Raw genomic sequence first — 21,732 nt, forward strand, 5'->3', positions numbered from 1 at the left:
TTCATCTTGTGCTCCTTGTTGCACATCGTGTTAGCATAACAGTAGCACAGATATGCATACATTATCTTATTCGTCATCAAGAACTGAAATTAAATGATACCTACCTCTTGTAGCAACTGGTAACTGTGACTGTGAAATAAAAAAAACAAAACAAAACAAAAAACCCCCCATAATCTGAGGAAGAACTAAATCTGCTACTATTATAAGCATGAAACCAAATTAATTAATTCACTCAGTAAACATTTTATTCGGTGACTATTTTATCTGTTTCTTATATGAATCTCTGCATTTTACAACACAATTACTTATTGTTTTAAATATGTAAACTAATGTGGGTATATATTATAAATGTAGGCAACTGGTAGAAAGCAGAATGTTGCTTCCACTCTGCATTTCCTGGAGCAAGGTGAGAGTAAGGTTAGGGCTTCCTCTTTGTTCTCTGCCACAGCACTGTTGCAGACGTGTTCTAGCTAATACTTGTCTGCCTCTCCACTAGTCCATAAACTCCAGAATGTAGGGTTTGAGTTTAAAAAAAAAAATGCCTCTGTATATTGGCATATTTTGTTTGTCCGATAGATATTTGTTGAAAGAACGAATGCATATGTGATAAAAATGTGATAAAATGAGAGCCAATTTTTAAAAGATGAACAAACCATAAGCCAAATAAAAAAGGAAAATTGCAGGATAGTCTTGTTGGAGGAAGAGGACTATGCCAAGGCACAGAAGTACACATGAGAGAGAGCGGCCTTGTGAATGTGCGTGTTAAACCACCAGACGGAAATATCTGTGGCCGACGAATGCACCTGCTTTATGTTGTAAGTCTACTGTGATGAAAAATAGTGATGAGAATTTGGAACCTTTTGACTACAGTCTTTTGTATATGAAAATAGACTGCTAAAGCAGTACCACTGTAAAATGCACAGTGTAAAATTCTAAAATTTTAAATTTATTACTGAGAGTTTATGTTAACCTAGGACACCTGATTACTCTCAGTGTTTTTTCTATGCATGTATATATACAGAGAGTCTAGACTGGCTGGGCAGAGCTATTTCTGGGATTGTAAGTAGGACCGTGGCATATTTAGTGCTCTGCCATTTTCTGGGTTACCATTCTACTTAAAAATCTATAGATTTTAATGGAAAAGAGGTCTTCCAATATATGTGTATTTTAAGAGAATAATTTGATGTTATTTATGTAACATATTTTCTATTACTTATGTAAATCAATGGCTGGAAATTAGACATAATAACTTTTTAAATTTTCTGATGAAGTTTCATAACTTAAGGAAAAACTGTCAAACTAAAATAAATAAAAAGCCAATTTACATTAACTCAGTACTTAAATGTATCATATAAGTAGAAACAGCATAAAAATAGAGACTATACTTGAAGACACTAGCCTTTCACTAGAAATGATTTTCTAATTAAAGAAAAGATATAATGCTATTTTTGGAAAAAATACAAAGAAAGGAAGGTATCTTTAACACACACACACACATACACACACACACAAATTGATTGCTGTCTACAGTCACAGCTCATGGTAATTAATCTATCCTGCATTTTTTGTTAATTCACTTTTAATAATCTTTGGAAGATTCTTTAAAAATAAATGCTTAGAAAAATTTAGTAAGTTTTAAATTACTAAAGCTTTATAGCACATTTTAAATCTAACAAATACAATCAAGTATATAAACAGATGTTCTGACAGTTACATTAAAATCTTTTTATATAAAACTTTCCACATAAAAGCTTTGCAACATGGACAGTTAATATATTATTTTTCATTTGAATTAAAAATTCACAATGTATTTAAAACTCACATGGATGAAGTTGGTACTCTGGGATTTTGCATTTATAAATTTTAGCCACGAATTAACATTACTTTAATTATTTTACTGAACACCTCTGTGAAATGAAAAAAAAAAAAAAAAAACCCTGCTGTGTACCGAATTAACCAAAAAAGTGAAATATTTCCAAAATAATATCTGTTAAGTTCTGGCACATCTAGGTACTTATTTTTTTTTTTAGGATAATTGAAATTTAGTAAATAACCTTGTGCTGTTATTTCCTTTGCCAGCAGTAATAGGTGCAGAGGTTTTTTTACTAACTATGCTTCTAAGGACTTAACTTGGAAGATGAATATTAATTATCACAAGCCTATGACACTAATCTACTCAAACAATAAAAATGAAGCATAGTAAATGAGATTTCAGAAACACTAGATATGTTTCTTCGTTTAAAAAAAAAAACTTTTAATTAAAGCATCCAATTTAATGTTTTTATATGGCACTTTAGTTTTGAAGGTAAAGTGATCTAGAGACAGCTGACAAAGAAATTATAACTGCAATTCCTTGGTGAAAATGTTAATGACAGCAAAATATTGTTTAATTAGATGATTGCAGCATCTGGATTAGCACTCTTTAAGAGCGATGTTCCTGTGCTTGTCTGCTTCTTCGCACTTTACAGACATTTTGTCATCTCTAGGTCATTAGGAAAGAATTTTTAATGATTTTTCTAGAAGCAAGCAGTTCAAGTTACATTTAATTAGATGACAATAATAAGCCCAACACATGCAGTAGCTAAATATATACATAATTAACCAGGGAGGGCTTGTACATCACAGAGTAAAAAAAAGTAGAAAATGCTAAACAGGAGAAAAAGGTTGGGGTTGAGGAAGCTGTGCTGAATTCATTAGCCGATCATATGAAAAACAACTCAAAAACCTTTTAAAAAACCTCCCAAACCTAACGGGATCATTTACACTAAGCTATGTTAGCAGTCAATGTGCTATTTTTTTTTTTTTTAATGTAAGAATGCCAGATTTTAAGTCATGTTCATAGTATTATCTAATAAGGCATAAAATAGGCATAGGCTGTATCTTTTGGAACACAATAAACAGAAATTAGGTCAACTCTGGGAATTAGAGGCTGAACCCACATTTTTAGTTAAACTCTATGCATCACTAAAAATCTTCCAAAACTTAATGTTCTTCAAAAATTAAGAAAACAAAACCCAATTGTTTCAAAATAGTTAAATTATACCACAGTACTAAGCTAGACTTTCATGCAGTTTTTAAGATCATGATTTCAAATACTATTTAATGAGATGGAAAAAGAAGGATGAACATGTATGTGTAGCAGATTCCCAAAGATTACCACACACAGAAAAAGAAAAAGCAGAAAAATCACCAAAACGTTAATTATGATATTTATGGCTAGTCTTCAAGTAATTAAATTTTTAAATTATACTTTTCTATATTTCCAATTTTCTATAATGAGTATTTATTAAATATATAAATATAACAAAAGAAAGGCCATGAAAAAATTTATGGGCCTTTAGGTGTCCTTTCAAAACAGTATGTTTCCTGAATATTTGACAAGCTTCTTTTACTATGTAAAGTATCTTTACAAAACTTACATACATATAGGATAATGTGTTTATTTATATGCAATTATGTATGTGACAGGAGGGTCTAAAAATCTACATACTGTGTTGTATTAATACTAGGACACTGCTGTTGTATGCTTTATAGAGAGTCTTATTTTTAAAAGCAATTAAAAAGGAGAAAAGACAAATTGGCCAAGTATGAGAGACCTCAAGAAATGGAGAACAAGAAATGGGTCATAAAATGTATTTCACATTTCATGTTAAAATAATATTTTGGAGAAAAAAGGTACATCTGAGAGGGTAAGAGAGTTACTAGAAAATTTTTATTGAAAATGTGAATTTATTAAGTCACACTGACCTATATTTTTAAAAACCAGAAGCCAGAAAGGGTTGCTTCATCTTCTCAATCAGATTCTATTCTGTAACTCTTCTCTTTAACCCAGGAAATTTAAAGCATCCCTCATCCAGCAATTCTAGTGAATTCACATAATCATAAAGTCATGCAAACACAGAGCATAAATATTAAGTCAGTTCAGTTTGATGAGCATTTATCAAGCAAAACTTTGACCTCATAATCTTACTGGAAAGAAGAGATACAGACATAAAACCCAAGGATGCATTATCCTAAGTGCCAACATGGGTGGCACAGACAGCGCTATAGAAGATGTGAATGCTACAGGAGATTAAGACAATTATCGTAAGGTAAATCTTTTAAGAATATATGTGCGAGGAGGTGGTTCTCAAAGTGCAAACCTTGGACCAGTGGCATCAGCATCACCTAGGTACTTGTTAGAAATACAAATTATTGAGGCCCACCCTAAACCTACTGAATCAGAACCTGTTGGTTTCAGCAAGCCCTCCAGGTGATTCTGAGAACCACTCTAACCTAGATGGGGGGATGGCGGTTGTGTCACCAGTGTCGTGGCTGGTGGCCGTCTCCAGGATTATCCAGGAGTTGCCATGATCAGAAGAAAGGTCTTTCATGCAAGGTCGTGTCTCCTTTCCAGGAGTCTGCATCCAATGACTGCAAAGTGGAGGTAATGAAGGCCTGGCCGCCTTGTCTCAGGGCAAGACACCTCTGAAGGGATCTGCTGAGGCCTTTGCTGCAATTACTCTGGGGTTCATTTTTCTCCTTCTGCCCGCTTCTACTTTCTTCACTCGCCTCACAGATGTTGATCCCAAGGACACTCTCCAATAAACTTCCTGCAAGCAAATCTCTGCCTCAGACTCTTTCTCTAGATCTGAGACCTAGGTGAACACAGTACTAGGGTCTACATTAGAGACGATAATTCCAGGCCCAGATCTAGTACTAGAATATGCCTGTGGACAAAAGTCATGATGGTAAATAAACTTCAAAAGTTCTTCTGATGAAATACAAATTAAAAATGTCTAAAAATCATTAATTGTTTCAGTCTTAAAAGTAGTTACAGATTAAGGCCAATGGTTGGAGGTGAAATTGAATGGTGCCATGATATCCCGAGGCAGTATGGTATAGTAAGTGAGTGAAGCTCTACAACCAAACTACCTACATTAGAATCCTGACTTCTTCACTTATTAGCTCTGTGACTTGGGCGAGTTATTTACTTCTCTGCACCTCATTTCTTCATTGGTGAAATGGGGATAGGAACTCTGGGGTTATTGTTAGGATTAAATGAGTAAATACACATAAAACACTTAGAACCATATTTGCAACACTGTAAACTGCTCAGTAAACATTAACCATTATTTGCCATTTTTTTTCTGAATGTTGATATTAATATTAAAGAACTGTACCAAAAAGAAATGATAAAACTAAACAAATAATAAAAAGGTTTTTCCTGAATCTTGATATTAAGAATAATTAAAGAGGGCTTCCCTGGGGGCGCAGTGGTTGAAAGTCCGCCTGCCAATGCAGGGGACATGGGTTCGGGTCCCGGTCTGGGAGGATCCCACGTGCCGCGGAGCGGCTGGGTCCGTGAGCCATGGCCGCTGAGCCTGCGCGTCCGGAGCCTGTGCTCCGCAACGGGAGAGGCCACAACAGTGAGAGGCCCCCGTACAGAAAAAAAAAAAATTAATAAAAAAAAAAAATAATAATTAAATAAATGTTTAAAGAAGACTATGATAAGATATAATCCAACCATTTCTTGCCTTTGGATTACCCAGGAAATTAAATATAATTTGTCAATAAGAACACTAACATTCTCTCAAGAAATGATAAATCTAAAGTTTCAATCAATTGACTTATAAGTATTTATTGAACAATAACTGTATCCCTAAAACTGTGCTATGAAACAACATGATCATTTAGTGGAACCCAGGTTAGCAAAAGTGGTATTGGTACAATTTAACATCTTTATAGTTCCCTTTATTCTAGGAACCTTCAGAGTCCTTTCTTTCGAGAACTCTGAAAAGTGTTCCATTAAGAGGAGATGAATGGATATGAACGGATATATAATATTCTCCACAAATCAGGAAAACAGACAATTCTAACTGCTTCCTAAATAAGTACTCAGTCGTGGCTTTGGTGAAGCTTCTCTATAATACCATCACCCGTATCTTTAATGCTGGTGCTCAGTATAAACTGGCACCCCTACTTAGAACTTCAGGATGATGGCAAAGGAAGAATTAGCAGGGATACATATATTCAGGGAGAATATCTCAGGGTATTTATATTCATAACTTTTTCTAATTTGTCATGCTACTTCTGTATGAAGGTTCATTTTGTCTGGATAATCATCTACGTATGACAAAATTCTTAGAGTTCATTTAAAGCCCATCTTTTCTACGAGGCCTCCCTTGATTAGACTATTTCATACTAACCTTTCACTTCTCTAAACTTTCACTACAGTTAATGACACTTAATCACATGCTTTCTTGTATGTTCTAGATGTTTTCATATGCAAATCTTGTTCTGATAATTAGATCTTAAATGGCTAGAGCAATGATACTCAAACTGTGCAGGAGAACCACCTAGAAGGCTCGCTAAAACGCAGAGCTGGGCCCCACTCAGAGTTTCTGATTCAGCAGGTTTGAGGGGTCTGAGAATTTGCATCTCCAAGTCCCCAGGCAATACTAATACTGCCAGTCAGGGGACCACACTTTGTCAACCACTAAACTAGAGCATATTACAATGACTTCTACTTTTTATATAATGACATCGTGCATTAGATCCTTTACTTACTTTTTTTCTTTGCCATACCTGTTGTCACTACTCTAATCCAATTTTTGACTCCACATTTTTTTTTCCCCCCTTGGAGTGGCTTCTGCTTACTTTCCAGTGAATCTGTACTCATATTTCAATTTTCAACTTAAATGTTGCCTGTGAGAAGCCTATGAAAAGACTATGAGAAGCTTTTCCTGTAAATGTAATGCCTTCTGGACCTAAGACTTCAAACAGCTTTGTATATTTTCTCATTATAATAATTACAGCTTTTTGCTGGAATTACTGGTGTACATGTCTGTTTTCCTGACTATACTATGACCCTTCGAAGGCAAAAACCATACTTTGCTTTCCTCTGAAGTGTCAGTGCGAAATAGAGTGTGTGGCACATAGTCAAGTGTTCAGTAACTATTTATCAAAATGATGAGCAAGTTGATTTCATATCTAGAGTCCTGTAAGGCTCTCCTAACAGCGCTCCCTAACTTTAAGGTATTTTATTTCTGATTCATGCCATATATAACTAGCAGTTTAATTGTCCTGAAATTCCATACTGCATTGCCTTCTACTACAGAACTATACAGACTCCTGGATTCAGGCTCTTTACAGTCTGCCTCTTACCTATAGCTCCAATAGTATCTCCTATTATTCTCTGCTGCAGCCAAGATATGATACTCATGTCCACTGAACACATAACACATATTCAACTGGGAGAAATTTGTAAAGCTCCGCTCTTTTTCTTCTCCTCAAACACATTCATAAAATTTCTGTACTCTGTTTAGCTCTTGCAGCATTCACCATTTATAGCACTTATTCAGCACTTACCATCAGCTCTCTTAAAATGCTCTCTTATGCATTTCATTCACCCATCTAGTTATAAGCGCTCTGAGTTCCTAGTTCCTACCTTATACTTCTTTTTATCGCATTGTCTACAACAGACAGACTTAAATGTTCAGTTATAATCATTGTAAAGAAAATACCCAACAAATTCTTAAAAGAAAAAACCCAGTGGTCTATACATTTTTTATGTCACGAAATAAAACAGACCCCAAGTACTCAAAAGAAGATAGGAAGACAGTCAAATTCCCCTTACAACCTGCATGTTCTGGCTCAGAATCCCACCTGTCTCAAACAGCAAAAAACCCATGTCTATACTGCTCAGGGGCAGCTTTTAGAAGGGATCATGATGTTATCTCTATCAGACCGCAATCTTTCTAGAGATAGACATAGAAACAAACTCCCAGAAAGCAGCAGGCATGAAGTGGGTGGTGGTTATAGGTGGAAGTATACCACATTGTGGGAAATGTGGCTGACATGAGTAAAAGGCAGTGAGAAGGGATGGAGACTAGAAGAATCCTTTAACACAGTGAACTAGATAACACTCCATCCAGAGGATAGACAGAGAGAATCCCATCTTAGAGTAGCAGAACCTTTTAGTAAGAATACCAGCTCCACTGGAAACTGAACTACAAATGAGGTACATCACCCTGTCTTCCAGTGTTAATTCCAAAAGCTCCAAAGGGGTAGCACAGTCAAGGAAAAAAAAATCATGTGCTTATCTATGACATATGGTAGACAATGAGTCTTCATAGATCTTTCAAGATAGATAATAGAAAAACCTAACAGAGGGAATATGGAAGAATACTGCAGAAGAATGAAAAAAGAACATTATCCTGAAAAATCAGGTAAAGATCCATGTAGCTAAAAACAATATACTGTATTAAAGAGAAGAAAATTTTAATAGAGTTGAAATCCTTCCTAATATGCAAAAGTAATGGACTCCAAAAAATAAGTGTTTCATAGTAATATGGATTCTGGTAGTAAATTGTATTGACAAAGATAAGCAATGAATGAGAAGTAAATTGAGTTAAAGTTCTTATTTTGCGTAGGAGTGGTTTAAAATGTTGATTCATTTTTGAGTTCAAAAGGAAGAGAAATATATTTTAGAGGATTTTTAAAAAATTTAAACATATCAATATTAATTCTCTAGGAGAATTAGTAGCAAAAAGCCTATGTTCTAAATCACTAAAAAAGTAGGCAAAATTTATTTATATGGCCAAAGACAAACAAAACAATGTGAAAGGCAAGAAAATATTGAAAGCAATAGTATAATACAAGATGATATAAGACCAAACATATCAGTTACTAAAACAGATGGAGAGACTTCCCTGGTGGCACAGTGGTAAAGAATCCGCCTGCCAATGCAGGGGACATGGGTTTGAGCCCTAGTCCAGGAAGATCCCACATGCTGCAGAGCAACTAAGCCTGTGCGCCACAGCTACTGAGCCCGCCTGCCACAATAACTGACGCCTGTGTGCGTAGAGCCCGTGCTCCACAACAAAGAGAAGGCACCGCAATGAGAAGCCCACACACCGCAATGAATAGTAGCCCCTGCTCGCCGCAACTAGAGAAAGCCTGCTCAGCAACAAAGACCCAACACAGACAAAATTAAATAAATAAATTAATTAATTAATTAATTAAAAAAAGACAGATGGAAACAGATATCAAACATGGCTACTGAAAGATTTAAAGTACAAGACAGAGTTAAAACTTGAAATTCCACCTATGCTCTAGGACACAGAGTTGGCAGATCTGAGATTCTATCCCCTTCACTTTGGTAATGAAGCTTATGCTACATCATGCTGTTCACCTAAATATGCTAATGAAAAGGTTCTTTATATTTCAGATGTTTAAGTTCATTCTATCTCTATATGTAAATGTGTTAATTAAATAGTATAACACATTTCCTTTATCTTTGAGGAAGTAAATAGGTTTCTTTAAGATATATACATTGTATACACTGATATGTGAATATATATGAAATATGTCATGAAGATATATGTATATAATGGAGATGTGTGTATAAAATATAGAATAAAATTAATATATGTAATAAAACAGTTCTTTGGTTGTAGCTCTAGCATCCTATTAGCAAAGGAATTAACATTACAATATGTATTAAATGATTAAAATGCAAAACCATTTCAAGCAACTTTTTTATCCCTTTTTGTTGACAAATCAAATTCTCTTGTCTATGTAATACACATCTATATCATCCATATTTAACATATGCCATAGCATCCATATTCACACATATATGAGAGATTAAAAAGAGGACTATTACAGTTATCCTTTTAAGCAATGATTCAGAGAACAGGGCTCTCAATTCATAGTTTTGAGCATTCATTCAAAAAAGAACAATGATCAGAGGTAGGCATATGCATTTATGTAGTTTTAAATTCATCCGATTGTAAAAAGTTTTTGTAGAGCCTGATTTACAGAAGTAAACTCTTTGTAATTCAACATGAATAAGGGCTTTGGAGCTTAATTTAGTAAAAAAGAAAGAGGCACTTAAATCTCATAGAGAGGTTCAGCCACTGACAACCACTGATTTAGCAGAAAAACAAAGCCACTACCTTCTCTTAATTTACAAGCATGGTACTGCTGAGGCTGATGGCAGTTACTCATCATTTAGAAACGTAATCTGATTTTATATTTCCATTTGAAGATTTTAAGAAAAAAAAATGCTGTAACCCAATCATGCCATAATCCAGGTGACATCTGTACTAGGCAGAATCCTGTTGTTATTCTCCTGTCTAGCTGCTACTGCTGAGAATGACAAAGTAGTGAAATTACATTTTCCCATTATTATTTCCAGACACTCTCTGGCAATGGTTTGTTGACTCTAATAAACCGTCAGACAAAGCTGTCAGCAAAGGAAATGGCAGAAGGAGAGCAAGAAAAAGCCTCTTCAACAGTAAATGCACCTAAACCGTGGTACTAGCTTGTATAGTTTCTGATAGCAATTTAATGTGAGTGCTTCAATATTTATGCTAAGGCTGTATTTGAATTCTAAGGCGAACAATGCATTCCATCAAGTCACATTACCAAAGATTTTTGATGAACATAAACATATTATGAGATTAAAGAATAAGATGTCTTACCTGCTATAGTATTAAGAAACATCAAATATTCGAAGTTTGAAATTTCCCTTCTTTGCCAACGCTGAGTCATGTTGGAAGATTTATAAAGCTGTCGAGGAGTGGCTAGTGATATCCTCCTAGCAATTAAGCAAACCATAACAAAAAGTCTCTTTTAACTCATGACTTTTAAAAGTCCAATAATAACTAATGTATTGATTTGATATTATTGAATTTATGGTTTATCTTTCTGAGATAAATTACAAAATATATTTTAGCTGTAGATATTAGCAATATTTGAAAAATCTGTTATAGAGAAGATATATTTTTTACTGAGGATAAACCAATATGAAAGCACCTATTGGTATAATATGGCTCCAAGTGGGTATTTTATGTCAATAACAAAAAAAGGTGAAACTAGGCTCAAAATAAGGCAAAGTAGCTTTTGAACACTACAGCAAACCTACTCCATACTACAAAGCTAGGTAGACAGTCAACAGCTTAAAGGCATTTGACTTAACCCTTATATACTTAATGCTGCCACTGAACTTTCCACGCCTGCCTCTGCCACATGTGCACAGCCTCTAACCACAAGACACCCATCCCCCTATGAGGTCAGAAACAAACAACTGGGAACTTTGAAAATGTACGAATTCATAAGGGACATAGGAATATTGTAAGGGAGTAATCAGTATAATTTGTGTAAATTATGAACCTTTGAAGGTACAATGTGTTTCTATAAAAAATAATGAAAGCTGGCTGTATTTGTAGTAGTACGATAAGGCTAACTGAGTTTCTAAAACATTCATCACTTAAAATAGAAGTTCCCAAACTTTTTGTATTTATGCCACCTTTAGGGTCTCAGGAATTTTTTCATGGCGCCCCTAGCCCAAGAGAGACACCTAACGGTTCTGTTTATTACGTAGTTAGGTCTAAATAACTGAATACTTGAGCCTTAACAACTTAGTAGCTGTTTGAGAATATAATACTCAAAAATTGAAAGAAAAATAATATTTTATTTCATTCTTAACTAACGACAATTACTTAACTAAAGGAATGTATTGCACACCTGTTGGTCACTGTGCAACTTAAACCTTGGAATCATATCTGACACCACCACCTTCAATGCCTGTTCCACGTGAATTTTCATGCAGCACTTTTATTTTTTTATTACCAGAGCAACCCCTATAAACTAGTTTCACAAAGCTAAGATGGCATCAAAAAGCATGCAAGAATGCAGTCCTATCAAATGTTGAAACTTAGAACTAACTCAAGCTAAGAGTTTGTGCAGCGTCTAATAGATGTTGTTGTGTTTCTCTAAAAAATATTAAATGCCCTGCAGTAGCCCTGAGAGTGCACTGTGACATCTCAGGGCTCCGTGGTGCTTATTTTGGGAACTGCGGACCTAAGACTATTTTTGTCACCCATGTATTATTACCATATGTTTCTGTTCACATGGGATCTTAATAGGCATGGCAGGAGCTAAGATAGATGTTAGTTGAGGTAAAGGAGGGAGGAAAGAAGAATGGGAAGAAACTTGTTATCTCAAATTCAAATCTGAATTAAGAATTTTAAAAATAATTATGTGTAACTCAATGTTTAAAATATTAACGTAATATGTTGTAGCAGCCTGGTCACATATTAACATTTTTGAAGAACTTTCCTAATTACATATATTTGAGATAATAGATCCTACTGACTCCAAAAGAACTATGTAAGTCTAATGATTCACTTCATTGCAATAGTAAAGGGTATATATATTTCATACTTCAATTCTATAATTCAGCGTACTTTTCAATTAACTGGTGATATGATTTTCACAGGGCTACTTAGAGGGCTTCCAGATTTTGATCCATACCGGCACCACCACTTTTCAAAATTTTCCAGATACACTCTCATTCATACAACCATTTATGTTATAAACTTTTGCCTTGATTCTGACTTTGTCATGGCAACATGCTAAAATATTTTCTGAATTATCAAAGAATTAATAAACTATGTTTACCCAATTATTATTTGCTACTATTATAATTATGTGCTTAGTCCAACTTTTGTTGGATTACTATCATAATCATATTCTTGCTAATCTGACTAAAATTCTTACCTGCAACATGCTTAGTCTGCTAAAAGCAATGTATATAATAAAGTTGTACGTTTATTTGTTGACATTTTAAACCTAGACAATTTAAGAAGAAAATTGCTGATCTGGAAATAATTCTGAGCACCAAAAACACTCAAAAACCAAGACCAAACAAATCCCGATAAGGGGAAATACGAGGAATCATGGGAGAAAGTTATCATGTCATTCTTAGAGTATGCAGCGGTGAAGAAAAATATGAGCAAAAGAAATGAATTTAGAAAATCAGATTACTATGAGCAAGTTCAGGGAAAGGATCAGCTTTTCCTGTTTACTGCTTTCTCTTTTCTACTATAAACTCACTGAGAGCAGGAACTGTTTTACACACTGTTATGTCCTTAGCATTTAGCAATGCTTGACCTAGGGTCTTAATAAGTGTATACTAAATGACTTGAATTATTGGACATCTATCCTAAAATTAAAAAACGGCTAAAGAGAGATGAAATTCAAAAAAAAATTAAATAATTCAATCATAAGGCGAAGCAAAATGGGAAACAGTAAATCAATAGGGCTATTCAAAGTATCCTATAAAAAGTTATATATTAGAATGAGGATAGTTGGTACATATTTGGGCTACAGTAAAATGCTTTTAGAATTGGGGGATAAGAAGAAGATAAAATTGCCCTGTGGAAAAAAATATTAAGTACCATAACAAATGGTGACCATTTAAAATCATTAACTCTATGTATGCAACCAGGTATATTCTTAGAAAGTAAAGAATCTAACTAAATCCAAAGTTTATTGATTGTAATGACTGTCTGAATAGAAAATACATTAACCAAACAATGACAATCAGTATGGAGTCTAGAAAATGGTCAAGTTTTTTGTCAGTAATTTTCTTCTGTTACGCAGGGGTAAAGGTATTGTTCTTTTGACCAATGTGGATCACTTTGATAGAAGACACAAAATAGAAATTAAGAGAGTGGGCTATGATCTTGGGCAAGATAAGTAACTTCCCTAACCAAAAATTTCCTATCTGTAAAGTGGGATAAGAATACCATTAAGAATCCACATTAAGGGTCTTCCCTGGTGGCGCAGTGGTTGAGAGTCCGCCTGCTGATGCGGGGGACACGGGTTCATGCCCTGGACCGGGAAGATCCCACATGCCGCGGAGCGGCTGGGCCCGTGAGCCATGGCCGCTGAGCCTGTGCGTCCGGAGCCTGTGCTCTGCAACGGGAGAGGCCGCAGTGGTGAGAGGCCCGCGTACCGCAAAAAAAAAAAAAAAAAAAAAGGATCCACATTAAGAACATGGTTGTTTTAAGAATTAAGGGCTGAGAGCCCCTCTGCCATGTGAAGACACATCGAGAAGGTAACCATCTATGAACCTGGAGTTGGGATCTCACCAGACACCAAATCTACTGATGCCTTGATCTTGGACTTTCTAGCCTCCAGAATTGCCAGAAATAAACATCTGTTGTTTATAAGCCCAAAACAAACAAAAAAGAATAACAGGAAATAATGCTTATAAACTAAAACACAAAATATAGTCCCTGGCACATGGAGAGTGCTCAGCAAATGAGACCCATGGGTATAAATTAAAGGGGCATTCATTAGGCTATGCTAGCTTAGTGGAAATATTCCTTCTGTTCTAAATTTTTGGAATGCGATCTCTTCGGTGGGCTTGCTCAAAAAGCAGCCTAAATGATATGTGAAGTCAATTTTCTGGCAGTATACCTGCTTTGGAGTTTGATCATTTTTGTTTGTTTCTAAAGCAGTCTCCTATGGGCTTAGCTTAGAGGAAGTACCCTAGAGTTTGATAAATTCTGCTTTAAACTGACAAAACCCAATGTCAAAAAAACAAAGCAAAGAATGGATCCCTTGGTGATTTTGCCAAGATACTCTCAGCTGGAAGGCTTCTACTTGTAGGAGCCAGACATCATCGCTTTCCTTTGACAATTCTCTAAGTGTAACAGGATCTTACATATCACACACACACATATTTATACAAGTATGTGTCTATGTCTATTTACCTACCCACATACCTACCTACTTTCTCACCTACTTACCTATCTATATCTGTGTATGCATGCATGTGTATAGTGTATATGTGTGTTCACTGTTCACAAAGTGCCTTCATTTTATGATCTCAAGACATTCGTAAAACATCTCTTTGCAAAGATACTGTTCCCATTTTATAGCAGATGAAAGTGTCATTCCCCTTGCCTTATGTTATTCATTCTTTCAACACATATGTATTGAGTTCCTACTCTATCAGGCTCTATCACTGCCAGTTGTATCAGGCTCTATCACTGCCAGTTGTATCAGGTCTAAGCCTAGATTCAGTGTTCCTCTTACCCCCATCTGCTACTTCTAAGTCTATATATCACATGAAGTATACAAAACTGAATTTTTAAGTATTTTATTAGGAAACTAACAATGAGTTGAGCCTTTGGGGGGAAAGCCAAGGGGACAACAAAAGAGTGTTTTAAGATAGAATTTCCAAACTTACTAAACATCTATTTTGTTTCCAGTTTTTCTATCAAGAAGAATGATCTTCCAAAAATTAAAGAGAGACCAAATGTGGTTAAAAGGAAAATAATGTTCATAGAAGGTAAGGAATATAGTACAAGAGCTTCTGGTTGTTTTTAATTCAGGCCTGGACAAGTCTAAGAGTACTAAAGGAAATTAGAAAACTCTATTGGTAATCTTTGAAGAATCATGATCATTGAGAAATATGCCAGGAGGCAGATGATTTTTTTTTTTTTTTTTTTTTTTTGCGGTACACGGGCCTCTCACTGTTGTGGCTTCTCCCGTTGCGGAGCACAGGCTCTGGACGCGCAGGCTCAGCGGCCATGGCTCATGGGCCTAGTCGCTCCGCGGCATGTGGGATCTTCCCGGACCGGGGCACGAACCCGTGTCCACTGCATCGGCAGGCGGACTCTCAACCACTGCGCCACCAGGGAAGCCCAGATGATTATTTTTTAAAAGGAAAATGTTAGGCCTATTTGTGAGTTCCTAATGTCAATTCCTGGAAAAAATTCTTGACTTGATTAAACAATTTGTAAGTACTTGGGAAAGGAAGTAGTGATTACTATGAGTCAGCTTAAATTCAATAACAAGTCTTACAAAACTAACTTCATTTTCTTTTTTTGATAGATTGAATGCATTTTTCTTTTGACCTGTATTTTATATAAGTACTTCATTATCTACTAATGTCTTAATTTAATATTGTCATTCAACTAGCAAATATCCTAGGCATGTGCATACATGTCAGTGAATTGGTCTTACACTGTAAACTTAATACAAGAATAGATACTTTGTAATGCAGGGTAACTCCAGTTGAGTAGCACTTAAAAAGCACCTTTGCAATTAGGCAGTGTGCTAAGTATTGTAGATTAAAAGATAAATAAGACACAGTCCCTGTCTTTTACATGTCTGTAGCCTGTTTAAGAGAAGATAGACAACGATTAGTTTTCTTTTCCATGCATGCAGTTCTCTGCAACAATTCCCAGGGACTTAATGATCTATGTGGAAGACACTGTTGCTTGTCTGTCCAAAGCCGACACAGAAAATGTATTTTTTTCAGGTAGGAAGTGGCAGGGAGTTGAGATATATTTCTCCTTGAATTCTAGGGGATGGTTTGGCTTCGTGTTCAGCATTCAGTGATTGTTTTAGGGGCAGGAAGGTGACCCCATTCTGGCCAAAGGGACCTGAGATAAAAATTGTTAAAGGCTTCTAAATATACTCCATCCTAAAACACAGAAGTTCAAGAAGAAATCCTTTGTGTCTTTTTCCTACTTGAAAGCAGTTGTGTGAAGATGTGGTGTCTGGAGCAGTGGTGGTTATTTTGTGAATATGAGGCCAACTGAGAGTCCTGACATCACTGAACGTCTGAGCCAATACTAGCAACTCCTTCTTAACTCCGCATCTTTCATAAAACAACCCCCCTAAAGCAAAACCCTTATTGCTTAAGCCATTTTTAGTTAGGTATTCAGTTACTTGGAGCCGAAAACCAGCTAACTGATATTAGTGATAAACATAATTACTATGTTTTCTACTTAGAATAGTATTTTTCAATAAAATAAGATTTCAAAATAATGCCTTTAAAATACCAAGATGAGAGATTTAAGAATGATTAAAATCACATCATAATTAATGACTATTAATCTCAATGAACTCTGAGAGTTTTATTACTTTAATGAAGAAGCATTTATACATAGCATTTATAAAAACAATTTATATCTTTTGTAAGATCTTCAGCAAAAATGTCTTAATTATGTGCCAGCTATAATATGCAATCAACTTTTTTACTTCCTCATTTATATATGTGTTAAATAAAATTATGCCCTATTCTGTCACTCTTAAAATAGCTGTTTTCATAACCTCTTTCCCTACAAATGACCTGCAGAGGAAGACAATTCCTTGATTTTCAAAATAATTATAGTGGTATAAACTTATTTAGATTTCCGTCATATTGAGATTGAAATATGTTAACAAACCGTAGATAATGTGTAATGTGATATAATTACCTGGCTTGCGGCAAACCATAGCTGGTCCCTACTCCAACCCGAGGCAAGCTATAGACGACTTTTTTTACTGTTGCTTGATCAGGGAAATTAAACATAACTGAGGCTGTGGTAAGAAGAAAAAACATGGTTTAGAAAACCACAGGAGAGCTAACCATCAATTTCAGAAATCATTTTCAAGTGCCCTTCATGATTTATTGGTAAAGGTAATGAATCTTCATGGAAAATCAGATTTCTGCGTAACTTTATCCATGAGAAATCTAGGATTAATGTCTTCAAGCAAATTAATTCTTTTTGTATTTTTATTTTAGTGAGGGCATATCAAAGAAAGAAATAAAACAAAAAAATATCAAGTCAGTATCACACCATGTAAATGAATAACATCCAAATACGAGCACATTTCCCTTCAAAATATTTAAGGGGACTTACTTCGGTTCGCCATAAATACTTCCAAAGCAGTGTTTTGTAGAAGATAACGCCTTGAAAATACAGCTCGTATCTCGCTGAACATCCATTTTCCATGAAGTCCTTCAGTGTATGCAAGAACCTAAAATAAATAGTTTAAAGGGAAGTGTCAGTCAGTTAAATACGTGTCTAAGACTCAGTGTGACAATATCTTAGACAGTGCTGTATAAAACTCAGTAAATTATGAATGAATTCATGATATATCACATGATATAACTCATGAATTCATGATATATCACAATATTGCCAATCATTTGATTCTGTATATTTGCAAATTTTCTACCTTTCTAAAGTTTTAGTTGGCTCATGAAGAAATGAAGGAACAGAAAAGTTATATGTTCAAGGTGACCCTGTGACTTAAAATAGAAAACGTGTTATGCTTTTGTGGTCTTGTATATGATTGGCTGGACCACGTGGCCTGACATACACTTTTGGTTCTTTTCTAATGTCACTTTTCCTCCCTCTTCCTTGTTTAATGAAAGCCCACTTAGCCCCAAAGTGTCCATGTGGTCAACCCCAGGCAAGGGGCCATGACTGATCTAAGCCAGGGGTCAATGAACATTTTTGATAAAAGGCCAAATAGTAAAAATGTTAGGCCTTGCAGGCCATCTGTCCTTCTCACAACTATTCAGCTTTGCCACTGTGGTGTGAAAGCAATCACAGCCAATGTGCAAATAAATGGGCATGACCTTATTTATAACAATGGCCTGAATTTGTTTCTGAGGTCAGAGTTTGTCTGATCCATGGTCTAAGCTAATCATGATAAAGTTATTCTTTGCTTTTTCCAAATTCCCTTGCATGTAGGGGCAAGGACATTTGACCCAGAACTGGCTAATGAGAACAAAACCAGTCATTTGGGGATGTTTCAGAAAAGCTGATAAAATGAGTCATATGTAGCTGGCACACTCCTTTCTCTTCCTTGCTTGAATGGAGATATAATGGTAGAAACTACAGCAGCAATTGTGTAGCCATTAGAGGAAGGCCAAGGGAATCCCAGCAAGGTTGGCGCTAATATTGTTACTGAAACAGTCTCAGCAACTATCCATATCTGGACTTATTCTTCCATGATACAGATAAATCCATATTTGATTAACCCACTGCAATGAAATCTGCGACAGTTTCCTTCCTGATACACCAATGTATTTTAACAATACATAAACACATTCTCTACTTGCACTGGTGTACCCTGTATAACCTACTACACTTATATTTGCTTCGGTGAAAGCAGAAACTGAGTTACTGAGTTTTACATACATGATATTCCTTAAGGTTTGAGAACAAGTTATGAAGTCCTTTTTCACATTTCCTTTCTCTAGGAATTATACATCTCTGTGTGTATATTACATACCATATAATTATATTATAATTATATTATATTATCTATTCATCTTTTTATTTTTTGAAAAATCCATTTTCTAGCTCCTTAATTCAGTTTTCGTCTTTCTCTACACACTGGAAGGTTTTTGGAGGCAGTCAGACATCTGTTTAAATCATGAAACATTTTGGAGGCAGTCACAGACCTATTTAAAACTTGGCTCTGCTATTTACTAGCTATAGGAACTTGGAAAAATTATTTAACTCTATCTGATTTTTGTCACCTGAAAAACAGTGATAATAATACTCATTACTGGTTAATTTAAGTGGAGACAAGGAATGTAAAGTGCATGGCCTAGCTATTGTTTAAGTTCTGTTTATATGTCCTTTCTGTTGAGCATAAAGTGACAACTGTTTTTCAGTTTCTACATGTAAAACTTCTTTTTATACATTTCACAAAAGGATTACAGTGACTTGCCACAATTTACATTAATACATTCTTACCTGGGTGCAACAGTTTCCAGATTTGAATTTCATAGACTAGCATAATTTTCTTTAAATGGAAAGAGTACTAATACAGGGTTGATAAGTCTTATTTTGTCAGGTAGGAATAATTTTAAGACAGAACAGCCACAACAACAAAAACTATCTTTCACTATGACCATTATTTCACTAATATATGTATATTTTATATATATATATATATATATATAAAGGCCATTTGAAAACCCAAAGAGTAAAATGAGTATAATCTCAGAAAAAAGGAGAGATCTTCCCATGAAAGCTGTGTTGGCACCCTTATACTAAATCTGGTATGCCAGGAGGATGGATGGAGATTATATATATATAATGTATATTATATATAATATTTTATATATTATATTATATATAAAATATGTATAATATTTATATATAATATGCATATTAGGGTGTATACAATATATATATAGAGATATATTAGTGTGTGGGTATATATATACACACACTAATATTATCTTTCTCTTTGGGAACCATGATGCAGTGAACATTTGACCAAGTATTCCTTTCCATTAAGCATGTTATCAGTTTATTTTACTTCTAGCAGGCAGGTGGCTCTCAAACACATAGAAGTTGGTTTGACTCCTTAAGTGCCCCATGCAAAACCGTCTTACCAACTGCGCCAGTTATCAAATTATTGCTTCCCAGCTCCAAATTCACCCTTAATTGTTTATCTTGTGAAAGTGAATCTGTGCCCTTTATTTTCCTTTGCTAGCCGACACCATGTCGAGGTCTATCAGGAAAGGACTCTGAAGAGATGATGCAGAAGAAAGGGGTTTTTCTTCCTGGTTCTGTGTGCTCAGCTAGCAGGTCCCTGCAGAGCGTGGGCTTCTCCAGTGCCCGGCTCCTGCAGTGTGTGATGGCTGACAGCACCCAGTGACCAGCAGTTTTCTCCAGTAGCCCCCTGCCCCAGACAGTTTTGTAACAGAGTGCTCTGGTGAGAACCCTCCCATAAACAGATTCACCAACTCCCTAGAGGGTGGTTTTCGGGGAAGTTCCAAAAGGCAGAGCTCCAGCGAGCTCCCTCAGCAGGGCACCAGAGTGACTTCTATACCACGAAGGGAACTATAGCCATGTCCTCCCTAACAAGGCCAGGAGGCCTCTTCTTGGGTTCAATGTCAGCTCAAAAGACAATGGCTGCTCCTCATATGTGCTGTTTCCTATATTTTTTAGAGTTCTTTTTATTTCTTACTAACCATTCCCTGTTTCTCCAATATCCCGTTATAATTTATAATTATTTCTGTTTTTATAAATTATAATACTTTCCCTGTTTAAATTGCTATGTGGCCTCTTTCTCTTGACTGGATCCAAACTGATACAGGAACTCAATCAGTTCTCCTACCACCGCTTTCACAGCTCCAGGTTGGGACCACAACGGTCCTCAGGGACCCTCAGGAGCAAGAAAAAAAGGAAACTGAGATCATCAGAGGAACTCAGTAAAGCCTGGAGGCAAAGAGTAAAAGGAGACAGAATAAAATTAAAAGAAAATTATTTTGCTAGCAGCTAATAAACAGCTCAGGAGGCAAATTCCAAAAGATAGACCCAAAGGTCCAAGCTATTTTGAACAAGGGCAGCATCATCTGAACGAGTGGTACAGTCCTTACCAGAGGGGCCAAGGGAAAGAAAATTTTACTTTACAGTCACCCATGTGACAGTTCAGCTTTTGAAATCCTTTAAAGAGGCTGATAAAAGACAATGCTCTGAGATGTTCATAATTCCCTGCCGGGAAACCCAACAGAGCCTAGAGTCCTTTTGTTTTTTTTTACAGCAAGCCACCTCCTACTTTTTCTTCTTGTTTCCTTCAAGATTGATTATGGAATGAAACTCTCCTAAATTTTTTTATTAAAAAAGTTTTGGCTGGCATCCAGCTTAGAGTTATCATGTACTAACCTCCAATATCTCTTCTATGACATCACTGTGTTTGAATTCTGTGCCTGGCACTTATTTATTTTTTTGCTTGTTTTTGTCAGTCCCCTCCCTGTGACGTGAAAGTTCCATGAGAACAAGGCCCCATCTATCTTATTTACTGCTCAACACACAGAGCTTAGAGCAGTGCCTGGCACAGATGTGCTCCATATACATTTGTTTGTTGAATAAATCAGCAAGAGAAACGGACGGAGATAATACATATGGGGAAGGTTACAAAGAGATCTTACAAGGTACGTACATCTCTGACTCCTTTGCTGAACTGGAAAAAGCTTTCCAGTTTTGCCTCAGACTTCTCGTGTTTATTATCCTACTGGTGGAGGCCATCAGAGGTCTATTCTGTCTTTAGATTTAATCAAGATCTAAACAAAGTGATCTAAATAGAATAACTGGTTTCTCTTTTCTAGTAGTTTAATCTGCACCCACAAGGAACTCTAGATTG

At 35.7% G+C, this 21,732-nt stretch overlaps 1 protein-coding gene across 5 annotated transcripts in view; it reads right to left on the minus strand.

The window, feature by feature from the left end:
• NBEA (neurobeachin) overlaps positions 1-21,732 on the minus strand; it is a 629,334-nt gene that overhangs the window by 101,791 nt on the left and 505,811 nt on the right. For all 5 annotated transcript variants that reach the window (XM_049701354.1, XM_033410053.2, XM_049701353.1 and 2 more), the window contains exons 41-43: positions 17,478-17,595; positions 17,052-17,154; positions 10,470-10,585 (exon numbers count right to left, since the gene is read on the minus strand). In XM_049701354.1, coding sequence (XP_049557311.1) covers positions 10,470-10,585; positions 17,052-17,154; positions 17,478-17,595 — 337 coding nt within the window. The remainder of the gene's footprint in view (positions 1-10,469; positions 10,586-17,051; positions 17,155-17,477; positions 17,596-21,732) is intronic.

The sequence above is a fragment of the Orcinus orca genome, chromosome 18, assembly GCF_937001465.1.
Source record: "Orcinus orca chromosome 18, mOrcOrc1.1, whole genome shotgun sequence".
NCBI classification, from domain to species: Eukaryota; Metazoa; Chordata; class Mammalia; order Artiodactyla; family Delphinidae; genus Orcinus; species Orcinus orca.